The sequence below is a fragment of the Barbus barbus genome, assembly GCF_936440315.1.
Source record: "Barbus barbus genome assembly, chromosome: 26".
Classification (NCBI taxonomy): Eukaryota; Metazoa; Chordata; class Actinopteri; order Cypriniformes; family Cyprinidae; genus Barbus; species Barbus barbus.
Genome location: NC_136754.1, coordinates 19,743,642 through 19,757,249, shown reverse-complemented (window position 1 = coordinate 19,757,249; position 13,608 = coordinate 19,743,642). Strand labels below are relative to the sequence as shown.

At 37.8% G+C, this 13,608-nt stretch overlaps 1 protein-coding gene across 2 annotated transcripts in view; it reads left to right on the top strand.

Moving 5' to 3' along the window:
* The window catches only part of vav3b (vav 3 guanine nucleotide exchange factor b), a 52,914-nt gene extending 41,065 nt beyond the window's left edge, over positions 1–11,849 (top strand). Inside the window, exons 21-27 of one of the 2 annotated variants that reach the window (XM_079379901.1) lie at positions 602–667; positions 1,177–1,211; positions 1,336–1,452; positions 2,144–2,231; positions 3,291–3,399; positions 8,427–8,575; positions 10,017–11,849. In XM_079379901.1, the coding sequence (XP_079236027.1) occupies positions 602–667; positions 1,177–1,211; positions 1,336–1,452; positions 2,144–2,231; positions 3,291–3,399; positions 8,427–8,575; positions 10,017–10,058 (606 nt within the window). In that variant the 3' untranslated portion in view covers positions 10,059–11,849. The remainder of the gene's footprint in view (positions 1–601; positions 668–1,176; positions 1,212–1,335; positions 1,453–2,143; positions 2,232–3,290; positions 3,400–8,426; positions 8,576–10,016) is intronic. The other variant, XM_079379902.1, reaches the window with a different exon arrangement.
* Positions 11,850–13,608: the final 1,759 nt, after the last annotated feature.

Below are 13,608 nucleotides of genomic sequence, written 5' to 3'. Positions count from 1 at the left end.
CGCTGTATAGTTGTTTGAGAAGAGACCCATTACACCCTCAGTCAAACCTTCAGCCAAACTCGCAATCAATCATAGGCTGCAAAATTTTGGCATCTGGTTCCACCGCATTCACAGCGCATTATAACCTCCCAGCTGTTGTTTCATACCGAGTGGGGGGAATTGTCGGTTTTTTCCAAAAATATACAGATAATTGTGGCTGAAGCCATGCAAGAAATGAGCCTATTTTAAAATTGGCATCCGGCCTGCGATTGCTCAATACAATCTATTGCACGAGGACATAATACAAAACTCGGGTCTAATGTAATTCATAAATCCAAATATGCTCGGAGCAGCAATATCAAACAATGGCTTATTGGCGAGTGTCGTGATTCACGAGGTTCTGCCGTAGAAGCTGTATGATTATTCAGCATTAGTTGATGCTTTCATTCTGATGCGTAACGGAGTTTAACCGTGGGTAGGGCTGAACAATAATTAACTGTGGCTCTAAATGAGATTCACTGCTTGTTGTGAGCTAATTGTCTTAGATTTATTAAAGCAAATGGGAGGGGGAGCATCGCCTCAAGGCAAATATAATGCAATTAACAACCACACGTCTTGGCAGGGCAAAATCCTGTCAACGCAAGAGACCGGCTTCTTTCCAAGCGATGCAGTCAAACCCTGCCCATGTGTAAGTATGTATATATGTATGACTTGCATAATCATTTTAATGCTGTCGATTTCTATTTGTGTGAACTATATACAGTACATCGACGGCCAAAAGTTTTGAATAATTATGATTATTAAATGTGTTTAAAAGAAGTCTCTTATGCTCATCAAGGCTGCATTTATTTGATCAAAAATACAGTACAACAGTAATAATGTTAATTATTAGTACAATTTAAAATAACTGTTTCTATTTGAATATATTTGACAATGTAATATATTCCTGTCTTGGCAAAGCTGGATTTTCAGCAGCCATTACTCCAGTCAGTGTCACATGATGCTTCAGAAATCATTCTAATATGCCGATTTGGTTCTCAATTAATTTATTAATAATGGTTTGAATTATCAATGTTGAAAATGTTTATATATAATGAAAAACTTAAATGTGTATAACTTGTATGTGTGTGTGTATATATATATATATTATAGGTATATATTATAAGTATGGCGTTGTTTAATGTTTCTCATCCTCAGGTACCGAGGACAGTCAACTATTCAGCTCAGCCCTGGTATGTCTCAACAGTAAATGTTTAACCACATTTATTCCAATATCCTTATGACACAAAATAACCTGCATGTACTGAGTGTTGTTTTTTTTGTTTTAACCATGTGCATGTTTGCTTGTGCGAGCAGGTTCGCCGGGCCCATGGAGAGGCACCACGCGGAGTCTGAGCTCATGGAGAGAGAGAACAGCACCTACCTGGTGCGATACAGGAGCCGGGAGAGCAGAGAGTACGCTATCAGCATCAAGTACGTGTAGCTATTATCCCACTTCATATATTTGAGCCAGCGTGTTTTTATTGTGCATAAAATTGGCATGACAGATAGTCGTGAGGTCCTTGCACGAACGTCCTTTTGCATGCAAAGCTTAGATTTCTTCATGCATTTCCTTCCATGAAATGCAATGCATTATGCATCATGGAATTTGCATACAGCTACTAATGTGTAGCATAGATGTGGTCAGTGTGTGATCATACATGCTCGCTGTGGGCTTTATTACCTCAGAACATTTAATAATGCGTATCTCATGCTTAAACCAATCACAAGGTCTTTATCAAAATATTTTATCCTCTGAATGTGTTGACCTGCGGTCAGGGACTGACAGCCCTGTTCCACATCCTTAGGTTATAGTTAACTCTCCAAAACAAGCGCATAATTAGAGTTTAAAGGCAATTGTGGATTTTATATATCTGGTTCAAGGTTATGAAATAACCTACCGCTAAACATCAGATCTTCTCCTTCTCATGAAGTCTTTAGATCCAGTATTTATAGGAATAGTTCACCCAAAAATGGAAATTCTGTCATCACTCACTCAATTCACTTTTTAGGTGACCCGTCCCTTTAACACTCACGTATTGCCCATCTTAGGCATTAAAAGAGTTTTAAAATTGGAAATATTGACAATCTTGGAATGGTTACAGTGATTCTCTGGCATCTGCAGGTACAACAATGATGTAAAACACATCAAGATCCTCACCAAGGAGGGCTGCTTCTACATTGCTGAAAGCAGGACGTTCAAGACTGTGTTAGTAAGTGGGTTTGAGTTGCACAGAAGCAATGGTCTTCATCATCATTTGCTCTATTTATCATCACCGTATGCATGCATATGTAGGGTGCTATAATTTAGTGTTGCTAGCTGTGCTGCAGAGACCTGAGCTTTTTTTAACGAAAAAGCAGAACGTGCTGATCTGCATATTTCTGTATTTCATTAGCATAATTAATAACAGGAGTCCAGCTATTAATCCATCAGAGTCATCAATACTACTGCAACCTTATAACGTTTTCTTCTAGATGGCTTTAAAATGATCAAGTTTCCCTAATAAAATACACTGTGTTGACAGCATGTACTGTAAGAAGGAAAGCTATAATATATACAATAGTACTGAAAGATAATTAAACAATGTATGTTTTTATAAATGTGAGCATCTACATATAAGCAATTGTAGCTGTTCCACTAAGATCAAATAAGGCAGGGTTTCCCAACTGAAGCTGTTGGAAAGGTAATAATGAATTAACTCATAAAAATGTCAAAGTAAATGAAGTTTTATTAACAGAGTTCAGGGAGGAGCACCTTCAGCACAGGTGGAGGATTTTCAGATAATCAGCTTTATTAGCATGATAGTACATGTAAATATATATATATATATATATATATATATATATATATACAGCCAAATTACCTCTTTCCCACAACAGTTTTTCTGGCATCCCTCCTCACTCCTAACTATTCTTGTCCCAGCTTGGGGATATGGGGAGTTCTCTGGGTTCGGGCTATATTTTGAGCTTGGATGCCTCCCCTCGGACAGCACACCGTGAAGTGAAGTGTGAACAAATCAATAAAAATAATCAAAATGAAACACTTACTAAAAAGATGCTATATTTTGTTTGTTTACCTGTGTGATTTAACCATTAATCAACAAAAAAGAGAATTGTGAACGTGAATGTGTTGATAAATATTGAAATATTAACTTTAAAATTACAGGGGGACTTCAAGTAAATATTTTAGGTCACAGAGGTTCAGCTGGTAGAACATTTTGGGAATCCCTGAAAAAAGCATTTAAACTTGTGATTTTTTTTTTTCTGTCCAGGAGCTGGTTGAGTATTACAAACAGCACTCTCTGAAAGAGGGTTTCCGTACTCTGGACACTACTCTGCAGGTGCCCTATAAGGAGCTTGGTAGTGGACTCGCACCGGTTGGTGAGTATCGTACACCTTATTTAAATTCGCAATGAAAATATGATGACATTAGTTCAGACTGTCAACATAAAAACATATGAAATGTGATTTTTTTTTTTTCTTTCCAAAATTTGATTCAAACTCCATATGGAGATGGTTTGAAGTGCAATTCCAATCATATTTTTACTGATGCATCTCAGTCTTGATGCTCTGGCTGCTCAAATCGGATTTCAAATAATCTTTTGCATCATTCTTAATATGACACAACAATAACATCAAACCATTGTTGGAAATGCCAGAAGTATTTACAGTATACAGTATTCAAACGAAGCCGAAGCTGGCTATAACTATGGCACGGAACATCGCAATATATACCAGTCTCCTCCGTTGCTGAGTTTTTCTTGTGCGACAGAGAAGTTCTACATAGCACTCAATTGGGCACTTATTTGGAGATCGAGATGATGCACCTCTATTTTTCCTGCTTCTGTTGAAAGCCTCATCAAAAAGTGGGTATGCTAGTGTTGTGCCATGCAGATAAGTCGGTTGTGTCTAGACATACAAATCAGATTTGATCACTTGCAATTAATAGTCTGAAATAGCCTGAAAAGATCTGATTTGCCTGGAGTCTTGGGGTATTTGGACTTGAGACTTGGACTCGGACTTGGACTCAGATTGCAATTATGAATGAACTTGGACTCGGGTGGACTCTGACTTGGACATTTTGGACACAGAAATTTCAGAGTTCAGACAAATTCATGCCATGCATAACATAATTGAGTTTGAGTGGGAGACCTTTTTATCTTCATTTTATGTTGTCATTTATTTATCTTTTGATTAAAAGGACTCTACACTGACTCGACAAGATGGACTCAGACCCAACACTAACATTAGTCTCTTATAGTCATTCACATTGACAATGACTTCCAGTAATGAAGTGACCAGAATTCATTTTCCAGTTACTTCAATCATTGCAACTCAAGAAAGTTGAAAACAGTAACTTTTTCATATAGTGATGCAGCTATCACCAATGGAATATAAGTAACAGAAAAGCAAGCTCCGAAGATCTCCTGGTTCTGGCTCATTGAGGTAGATCTCTGACTGGATCGCTGAATCAGTGAGTTGTTGACACAGAACAGCAGCAATCAGATCATTCCGATTCATGAATGAATCATTCATTGCGATTTGCACTTATGCAATTTTATAACTTATTTAACATGTTCATTGAAAATAATCTTCTCATTCACAAAAAAGAAATGATCACATCTCCGAGCGGATGCCGATTTCATCCATTTGAAATAAATACAAATTTCTGTCATGAAACTTTAGATGATACAGGTTGGTAGGTTTTAACTCAATCTGATATAATTACATAATTTACATGGTGCAGAAGATTGGTTTATTTTCACATCAGCAGCCAATGAGATTGCTGCTCAACATTTAAATACTTGACTAGTGCTTGCTGTAGCAGTTTGCAGCGCACTTCAGAAACCCTTCACTTTCCCCAGCTCCACCTGCATATATCTACTATGGGGTAATTTCATGTATGTTACATCGGGGTTATTTCATATATGATATACTGGATGCGCAGCAGCAGTATTTCTTACATGCTCACAGCAGCATATCTGTGGATGTATTGGCAGCAGCAAGTCTCTATACTTGCTCTGCCAAAGCAACATACCAGATCTATTCCGCCAAGACCAAACACATTAACATTGCTATGCATATTAACATGCTAAACTCTCTGAGAGTTGTCATGACAGAACCGTTTATGAATGTAGTGAAGTTAAAAGAATGATATTATGCTTTGTAAAGTAACATTTGACAAAATAAAAAAATATTCAGATAAAGTACAGAATCAAATACAAGTACACATACGTGACTACTGCCCACACTGATGTGATATATTGTTATACTGTATGCACTGCTGTAATTTATATCCAAACAAAAACATTCCCTGGCAGAATGTGAGTTTTTAGCAAAACTGATTTGTTGCCAAAATAGAAAGACATATTAATTTGCACTGACAATACAGTTTAAAGAGTAACGGCCAGTTGCGCATGCAGTAACACTAGGGCATCCAGCAGCAGGAATGTCTACTAGCAGCCAACAGTACAGTGACCCGTCAACCTTCAGCGATTAAAATCACCGTCAGTGTGAATGGGTCTTCAGACAGATCCTCTTTTAATGCCAGGAGGCATAGCTGGCTCTCAGGATGTGTTTTTAGCTGGTGACTTGCTTATGCGTCCCGACACCTCTCAGAATCTTTTGATTAAATATAAAGGTTGGGTGAAAACGAAGCGTGCATATACATGTTGCTTTCATAGTGTATAAACGTACGTATTTACTTCAGCTCTCATTGCCCAAGATGGCTCCTCAAAGAGACAGACAGATGCTGTGAAGCGAGTCGTACGCTCTCGGCACCTGGCAGCAGGAAAATGGCTGTTTGTGTCTGGCTTTGCAGCCGCTGCTGCAGGCGATGCGGTGAGAGAGGACTCTGCTAAACAAGACACTGGCGCTGTGCTCAAGCACCGGCAATCTCTCTGACAAGACATGACAGTTTGCTTTGAGTTACAGGAAAAAGCCATGATGGATGCTAAGCTCCCCCTCACCTGTAGGGACTCGGCTGCTTTTCTCTCTCACAGCTAAGAGAAAAAACAGTCCCTGCAGTGAGAAATGAAAGGGCAACTAGTGGAGACACGGAAAGTCAGCTTTATTGAACAGAGAGAGACGTGTCACGTAGAAAAAGGCTTAGCGAACGAATACGGCTCTGTTGATAGAAAGAACAGGATAGTGGGGATTGTGAATTGGGGATTTCGCTGTTCTATTTGTCCTTTTTTCTTCAGCATCCTTGGCTTGTTAGAGGTGTTTATGTTCGACTGCCACTCTCAGTGATGCTTCCTTTCACGAACCTCAGCAGAAAATCCGGGCCCTCGATGCATCCTGGGACAGCGTTCTCGCTGATATGCCCCAAACCAAAACACACGCAAATACTCCAACAGATCATTCAGCGTGTGGGAGCTGACACGTCTGCAAGCGCTGAGTGTTTGGTAAACACGTTGAACACAAAGGGAGATATCAGGGTTGTGTTTGATAAGCTAATGTGAGAAATGCTACTTACTAGACCGATCGCGCATCAGTTTCAGTTCTGACTATAGATATTCAAAGTGTAATTGGCTGCATGATTTCTGCAGGTGATTTCTGAGTGACCGTGTCACCGGTAAAAGTAGTTGGCTCATCACCCACTGCTTCGTTTGCCCCAAAGGAGATGCAAAGCAGGCAGGCAAACATATTGTGGATTTGACGTTTGCTAGCTTACATATTAGAAAGTCCTGGATGCTCAGATGGGCGTTCAGATGGTAACAGGACTCACGCTCTGTATGAACGCTATCACAGCTGTGTCAGTGACAGGGCCAGGAGCACACACTCATGTGTTCTTGGCAAAAGCCACCAGAACACCTAGAGAAAATGGTGTACAAAAAAAAAGAATCGACACTTACAGGAATGGGTTGCCTATGTAATTTTCAAGCTCTATGATGTGTTTTTGTTTTTAACCGTATCCCAGCTGCTTCTGCCCAAATACAGTATGGGGTTCATAAAAGTAGTCCATATGCCTGAAGTAGTCAAAATTTTGGTCTTTTCTGTCATCATTTATACACTCCCATGTTGTTCCGAACCTGTATGACTTTCTTCTGTAGAACATGCAAGAAGGTATTTTGTGAAATGTGTTTTTGCCCAAATAATAAAAGTCAATGGTGTCCAAAATAGGGCTGTGCAATAAATATATGTCCATATTTATTTGAAAAAAATAAATCCATGGTACTGGTATTAATCTAAATCAGTATTTTTTAGACGATCAGATGTGTGTCGCTAAAAAGTCTGCATATTCTCTTTGTGAAAGAGTACCACAGTTAATAACAATATTGCAACATTATTAAAACATGACATTGGTAATTTATTATTATTATTTTAAGAAACATCATACGCCCGATATATTTTATTCAGTATACAAGTTATTTCGCAAAAAAAACTAAAATAAAAACATTAAACAATGCAATGTTTTTTTTATATTATATTTTTTATTTGTTTATATTTTAAAAGATGCATTAAATTGATCAAAAGTTACAGTAAATGCATTTATAATGTTACAAAAGATTTCGGTTTCAAATAAATGTGGTTCTTTTGAACTTATATTCATCAATGAATCCTGAAAAAAATGTATCACAGTTTTCACAAAACTGTTGTTTACATCTAAAGCTATGTTTATATTCATTCTTGAGAACTAACAAACGTTTGGAATGCATTTCCTTCCCCACTGATTGTATGAAATGAATATTGTATATTATATACTGAATAATAGCAGTATTATTGCGTAGCCCTAGTATTCTAAAACAACAATGGACCTTATTGACTTATTTTATGCACCTTATTGATTTATTTTATGTTCATTAAGACATTTTTCATTGAGGCATCTTCTTGTGAGAAACTTGTGTGAATCTCAAGACTGGCATATTTCAAGGAGGGAGCTCATTCGCCCTGTCCTGTGTGGAGTTCTTTATATCAGCTTGTTTATGTTTGTTTTGTTGAAAATGTCTCCGTTAAGATCTCTGGGTTTTTGTGTTCTTATTTTCTTTGCTCTGCCTCGGCTTGGATCCTAAGCTCCAGTGCTGTGTGGGCATTCCGTTTTGAGTCCCACCAGCTACAGTTTTGTTCCTCCCTCCCCCTCACCCTTCTGGTCAGGTACAGCTATCAGCCACCTGTCTTATTCATTTCCCCCTCTAGCCATCTCAGTCTCTTCTCCCTGTGTTTGCTTCAGCTCTCTCTGTAGTGTATGTTTGCTTTCCGAGAGCTGCTGAGAAACGTGTATCTATATCCACATTTTGTGTGTGAAAATGTCTGTGCATGATGCAGTGCCAATTGTGCCAAAATCTCCAATCATCTTGTTGCACCATCACGTGTTTTGTCCTACTTGGAATGTCTTTTGGAAATATTGGTGTCTCACTCTTTTTGTCTTTTTTATAACAACTTGTTTTTGTCCACTTCTCCCTCAGTTTTGACTCCGAGAGTGCTTGGCATTGCACTGGCACGATATGATTTCAGCTCCAGAGATACACGGGAACTCTCTCTGCAGGTGGGCGACCTGGTGAAGATCTATATCAAGTGCACCAATGGATGGTGGAAAGGTGAAGTCAATGGCCAGGTGAGCAAAGCCACTCTTATACACCATTATTCACTTGAAGCTCAAGTATGAAAGCAGTTCTCTAGAGGTTTTGGTGCTTTCATGTTTGTTTAGATAGTTTGAAGCTTTTCTTCCAACCTTGCACAACATGGAACTGAACTCTTGCCCTTCCATGCAAATCACAGTTCATGGTTTCTCAAAAGGGAAATGCTAGCCACACTGCAGCAAAAAAAAGCACTTGCCAGAGTGCTAAATCCAGCTCTGTTCACACACAGTCGGATTATGAAGAACTGACAACAGAATTATATAACCAGCATAGTATAGAAGAATCCTAATATTGGCCAGTGATCAGTTATCAGGCAGAATTTTAATATCTTGCATTAATAAATACTGTAAGAATGTTGTTCATGATACATAATGTACTTGATGTAAGGTGTTACCAACAGCTCCGTATTCTGTTATAGTAACACATTAAATAATTTGTCAGATTAGTGCAAAAATAGAACTTTGATATATTGTCTGTTATTTAATTTAATATTTGTATTTTCTAATATTTTATATTGACACTACTGCTCAAGAGTCAGTAAGATTTTTTAAAGAAATTTAAAATTCAGCGAGGATACATGAAATTGATCAAAAGTGAGAGTAAAGGATTTTATAATGGCACAAAATATTTTGATGTCAAATAAACGCTGTTCGTTTGAACTTTCTTTAAAAGTGTACCATGGTTTTCACAAAAATATAAGGCAACTGTTTTCATCACTGCTAATAATTAGAAAAGTTTCTTAAACACCAAATACTGGAGTAATAGTTGCACAGGAATAAATAAATAATAAAATATATTAAAATAGAATTTACTGTATTTTTGATCAATGAAATAAAGCCTTAACGAGGGAGAATTCTTTAAAAAAATAAACAATCTTACCAACCCCAACATTAATGTGTATATACTTTTTTAAATTAATATTTTAGAAATTATATTTTAACAAATTTTAAACATATTAATGATGCAGTAAAGAATATGGTCATGTGTTTCAGGCCTACTGATTTACATTGGTGATAATATATCAGTGGTACTCATGTTCATGGTAAAATATATTTTTTAAACATACCCAGATCCATGACATAGCAATATAGATGTGCGAGACTGACTGACATTTGAGATTGAAATTAGATTTTAGTCCAGCATTTCCCTGCAATATAGCTGATCTCAACTCTCCAAGACACCTGAATCTTTCATCGAGCCTTATTACATTCGCTTTTCTTCATTTCATATGCTCAAGTGCGTTTCTAAGAGAGATGATTAACTGGAAGTGATGACAGAAGATGGCAGAATGACTCTTGATGATTCTTCTGCACGTCATTATCAGATCTGACCCACAAGAGCTCTCAAACTAGTCACCAAGAAGAGATACGCTCTGTTAGTCTTCACTAATGTTTACTGATGCTTTTTAAATTACAGGTGGGATGGTTCCCTTCAACTTATGTGGAGGAAGAGGAGTGATCAGGGCAGGACGTTATCCTCTCTGTGCTGCGACAGTGATAGGCCACTTGTTGGCTTTGGACAAGAAACGTAATAGCGAACAGTGCACCCTTATTTGAGCGAAGCACCACAAACACAGCAATTATCAGCCTCCTCTAATGGGATCCGGTGGACTGCGGTTGAGACCTGCAGCGTGATGCATCCGAGGCCCCGTCGGCTTTGACTGTTTAATTAGTTATGAATGTCCCTCGCTGCTCCACATTCAGTCCAGACATCTCTTTCTCTCACTCTTTTCCTCCCTCTCACCCTGTCACCTCCTGAAATCTTCACACAGGGCCTGGGGCCCCCCTCTCTCTGCCTGTTTAAAATTTAAACTCCATTTCTGTGCTGTGCCAGACCTCCCATAAACTCAGGAGTGGCACGCAGAGAGAAAAGCCCTGAGCTGGCCGTTTTTTCCCTCCACTCGGCGACCTTTACACACTGCTTTCAGCTCACCTTGTGCTATAATTGATGATTTCATTCGCCCATCTGACTCGGCAAAGTTTGGCTGGGGCAAGACGGAGCGCCGTGCTGTCACAAGTCTTCCTCCCTGCCTCCTCCTCTTCAGCCCTGATAACACTTAGCGGCGCTGCTCTCTCAGGGCGCTCGGAGCACTGCGCGGTGACAGGAGGCCTGCCGTTCAGTGCGATATCCATCTTAGCCGGACTAACGCACTGTGCTGTGATCAGTCATTGCTCTGTGTGTTTCTGAACATCAGGTGCTCCCAAGCAGAATGTTGGCACTGATTTTGGACTGAAGTCAATTTCTTCTCTTGTCATGCAACGGAACGACTTGTTAATGCTGTGGTGTTTGGGGCACTAAGGCTCCTAGACACTGCAAAAAATATCTGGCGAGGTTTATGCCTCTTACACGAAAATCTGCTAATGGAAAAATACAAAAAATACAATACCGGTCAAAAATTTGGGGTCATTCGATTTAATTTTTTAAAGAAATTAATGCTTTTATCCATTAGGGACACATTAATTTGAATGACAATATGTTATGAAAGATTGTGTTTCAAATAAATGCTGTTCTATTGAACTTTCTATTCATCCTGAATCCTGAAAAAATTGTATTACAGTTTACACAAAAATATTAAGAAGCACGAATGTTTTCAACATTGATAATAATTAGAAATGTTTCTTTCAGCAAATCAGCATAATAATTTCTGAAGGATCACATGACACTGAAAATTTTGCCATCACAGGAATAAATTACATTGTCAGATATATTCAAATTTAAAATGGATATACAGTAAATCTTTATACAGTAAGTGTACAGTTTTTAAAAAAAAAAATTTATCTTTTGAAAAATCTTACATACCCCAAACTTTCGAATGGTAGAATATGTTTAAGTATTAAAATAAGTATTAATATTGTGTCATTTTACTTCTCAGGTATGTTTATCTTATGAGCATTGATTTTTTTTTTTTTTTTTTTTTTTACTGGAAAACAAGACATCAACACTGATAGAATATGATTTTTGCACTGTAATCGATATATCTGCTCCCCTTGAATCTCACAGAGATTTTTTCTCTCAGATGAACTTTTATTTAAAATAGTTTTGTAAGTTGTTTGTAAAGGAAATTGCTCTCTAAATGCACACACATTTGTTACAAGCTGCTTTTTTTTGGCTAAAATCTAGGTGATATAGTTTTCTTAGTATAGATATTTACAAAAGATTAATTTTCACTGCTGTTAAATTGTTAAAACACATTCTATGCATTCATGTTGTGTGGGTTTCTTCAGAATAAATATAAATTATCACTTGTTTCACACTGTTTACTAAGGGAATTTTGTATGACTGTGTACAGGGTCCAAACATAAGCTTTTGCCATGTTTGCCAATGTTGTGAGAGAATTTACTGGATATAAATACATTTCTTACTGGCCATGAAACTATTTTGTACTATGATTATTTTTTTCTACCCATTATAGTGGCATTATTATAGCTTTTTTCCCCTTGTATCTAAATTAGTTTCAAGTTAACATCTTAATGTAAGCTAACTTTCAGTCTCTTACTGAGAACAAACTAACCCAGTAAAACTCCACAAATAATGTAAGTGGGACTTTATTTTAATGTCATATGTCTTCTGTGTTTCAATATGTTTCCAAACAAACTGTTTGGGGTATAGTTTTGATTTTGTTCTCTTTTCAGAATTTCTTTTTTTTTTTTTGGCACAAATTCCCAGTAACACTCTTAAATCATCTTAGGACAGTAGGAGCTGAGTAGGAACAGTAGTTGAGATTTAACCTGAGGCATGTTCAGAAAAAGCCACAAGGGCCACGTTGTAGCGCAGCAGTGATTGATGGCCAGCCTTGTTTGCCAGAGGATGGAAACAGGTCTATCTCTCTCCACTTCAGAAAGGTGTGAACTGACAGCAGGAGACTTCAGAGAAAAAGGAAGAGAGAGAGAGAGAGAGAGAGAGAGAGAGAACATCCCGCAATCCCATGACCTGAAAGTGTCACCTCTTGGTGTTGAATACAAGACAGGAACGGGTGAAGAATTATGTTATATGGGTGTGACTTACCTCACCACACTGTCTTTACCAATTCAGCAACTGTAGATGGGGAGAGTGGGAAGGAAACTCAATAAAGCCCTGTACTGTATGTCTGATAGGACTGAGATTGAGCGCCTCAAGGACTTCATCAGCACTATTGAGTAATTAAACACTTACAGATCAAAGCTGTTGAAGGGAACAAATCCTGAGTGGACCACAATGAATCCCCTCGATCCAACCTTGGACGGGTGTCCTCATGCACTCATTGGCCCTTTGGGCTTTGCACTTTGTAATACATCTGCCATTAAGCCCACAAACAGAAGTTGCGATGCATCGCAAGTGCATAGTGCAGTTGTACATACTTGCAGTAACAAACCTCAGTACTCAAGAGGATTCTGTGTACTATACTCAACTGCTGCTCCACTGTAGTTAAAAAATTATAAAAAAAAAAAGAATCAGTTAACAGTTCAGAAAACAAAACCTTAATATTAAGTAACTTACAAATTGTTATAGTGGTGGGTGTGTAACAGTGCAATGTTTCCTGAAGCTTGGAAACCTTTGCAAACCTTTTGTTTCAAATCAGTGGTTCGGAGCACATTTTAAACTGGCCAAGTCACATCATTTCAGCAAACAGGGCTTCATTATGTCAACTGTTTCAAACCTTGGTTTTGAACATTTTTAATGGTTCCCTGCAAGAGAGCAGTGCCTAACCAACGAACCATGGCCTAATATATCGTTTTAGCAGGTTTCTGGTGAGCTTTATGGTGTTGGTTCAGTTTTAATTAATTTTAATAAACATGCAAGTATAATAAAAAGGGAGAGGGATAAGTAATAGTTTCTGTTTGGCCTAGCCAAATCCTGCCTATAAACACATCAAACAAGAATTACAAATCGTTTAAAGAACAAATTGTTTAAGATAATATATATTTAATGGTAGTTTTGAATTGTAGGTCAAATTTAATACATCAAACATTTGAAAACATTTGCAAATGGTTTTTAAAATGTGTTTTATTAACATGTAGGTTGTGTTCAC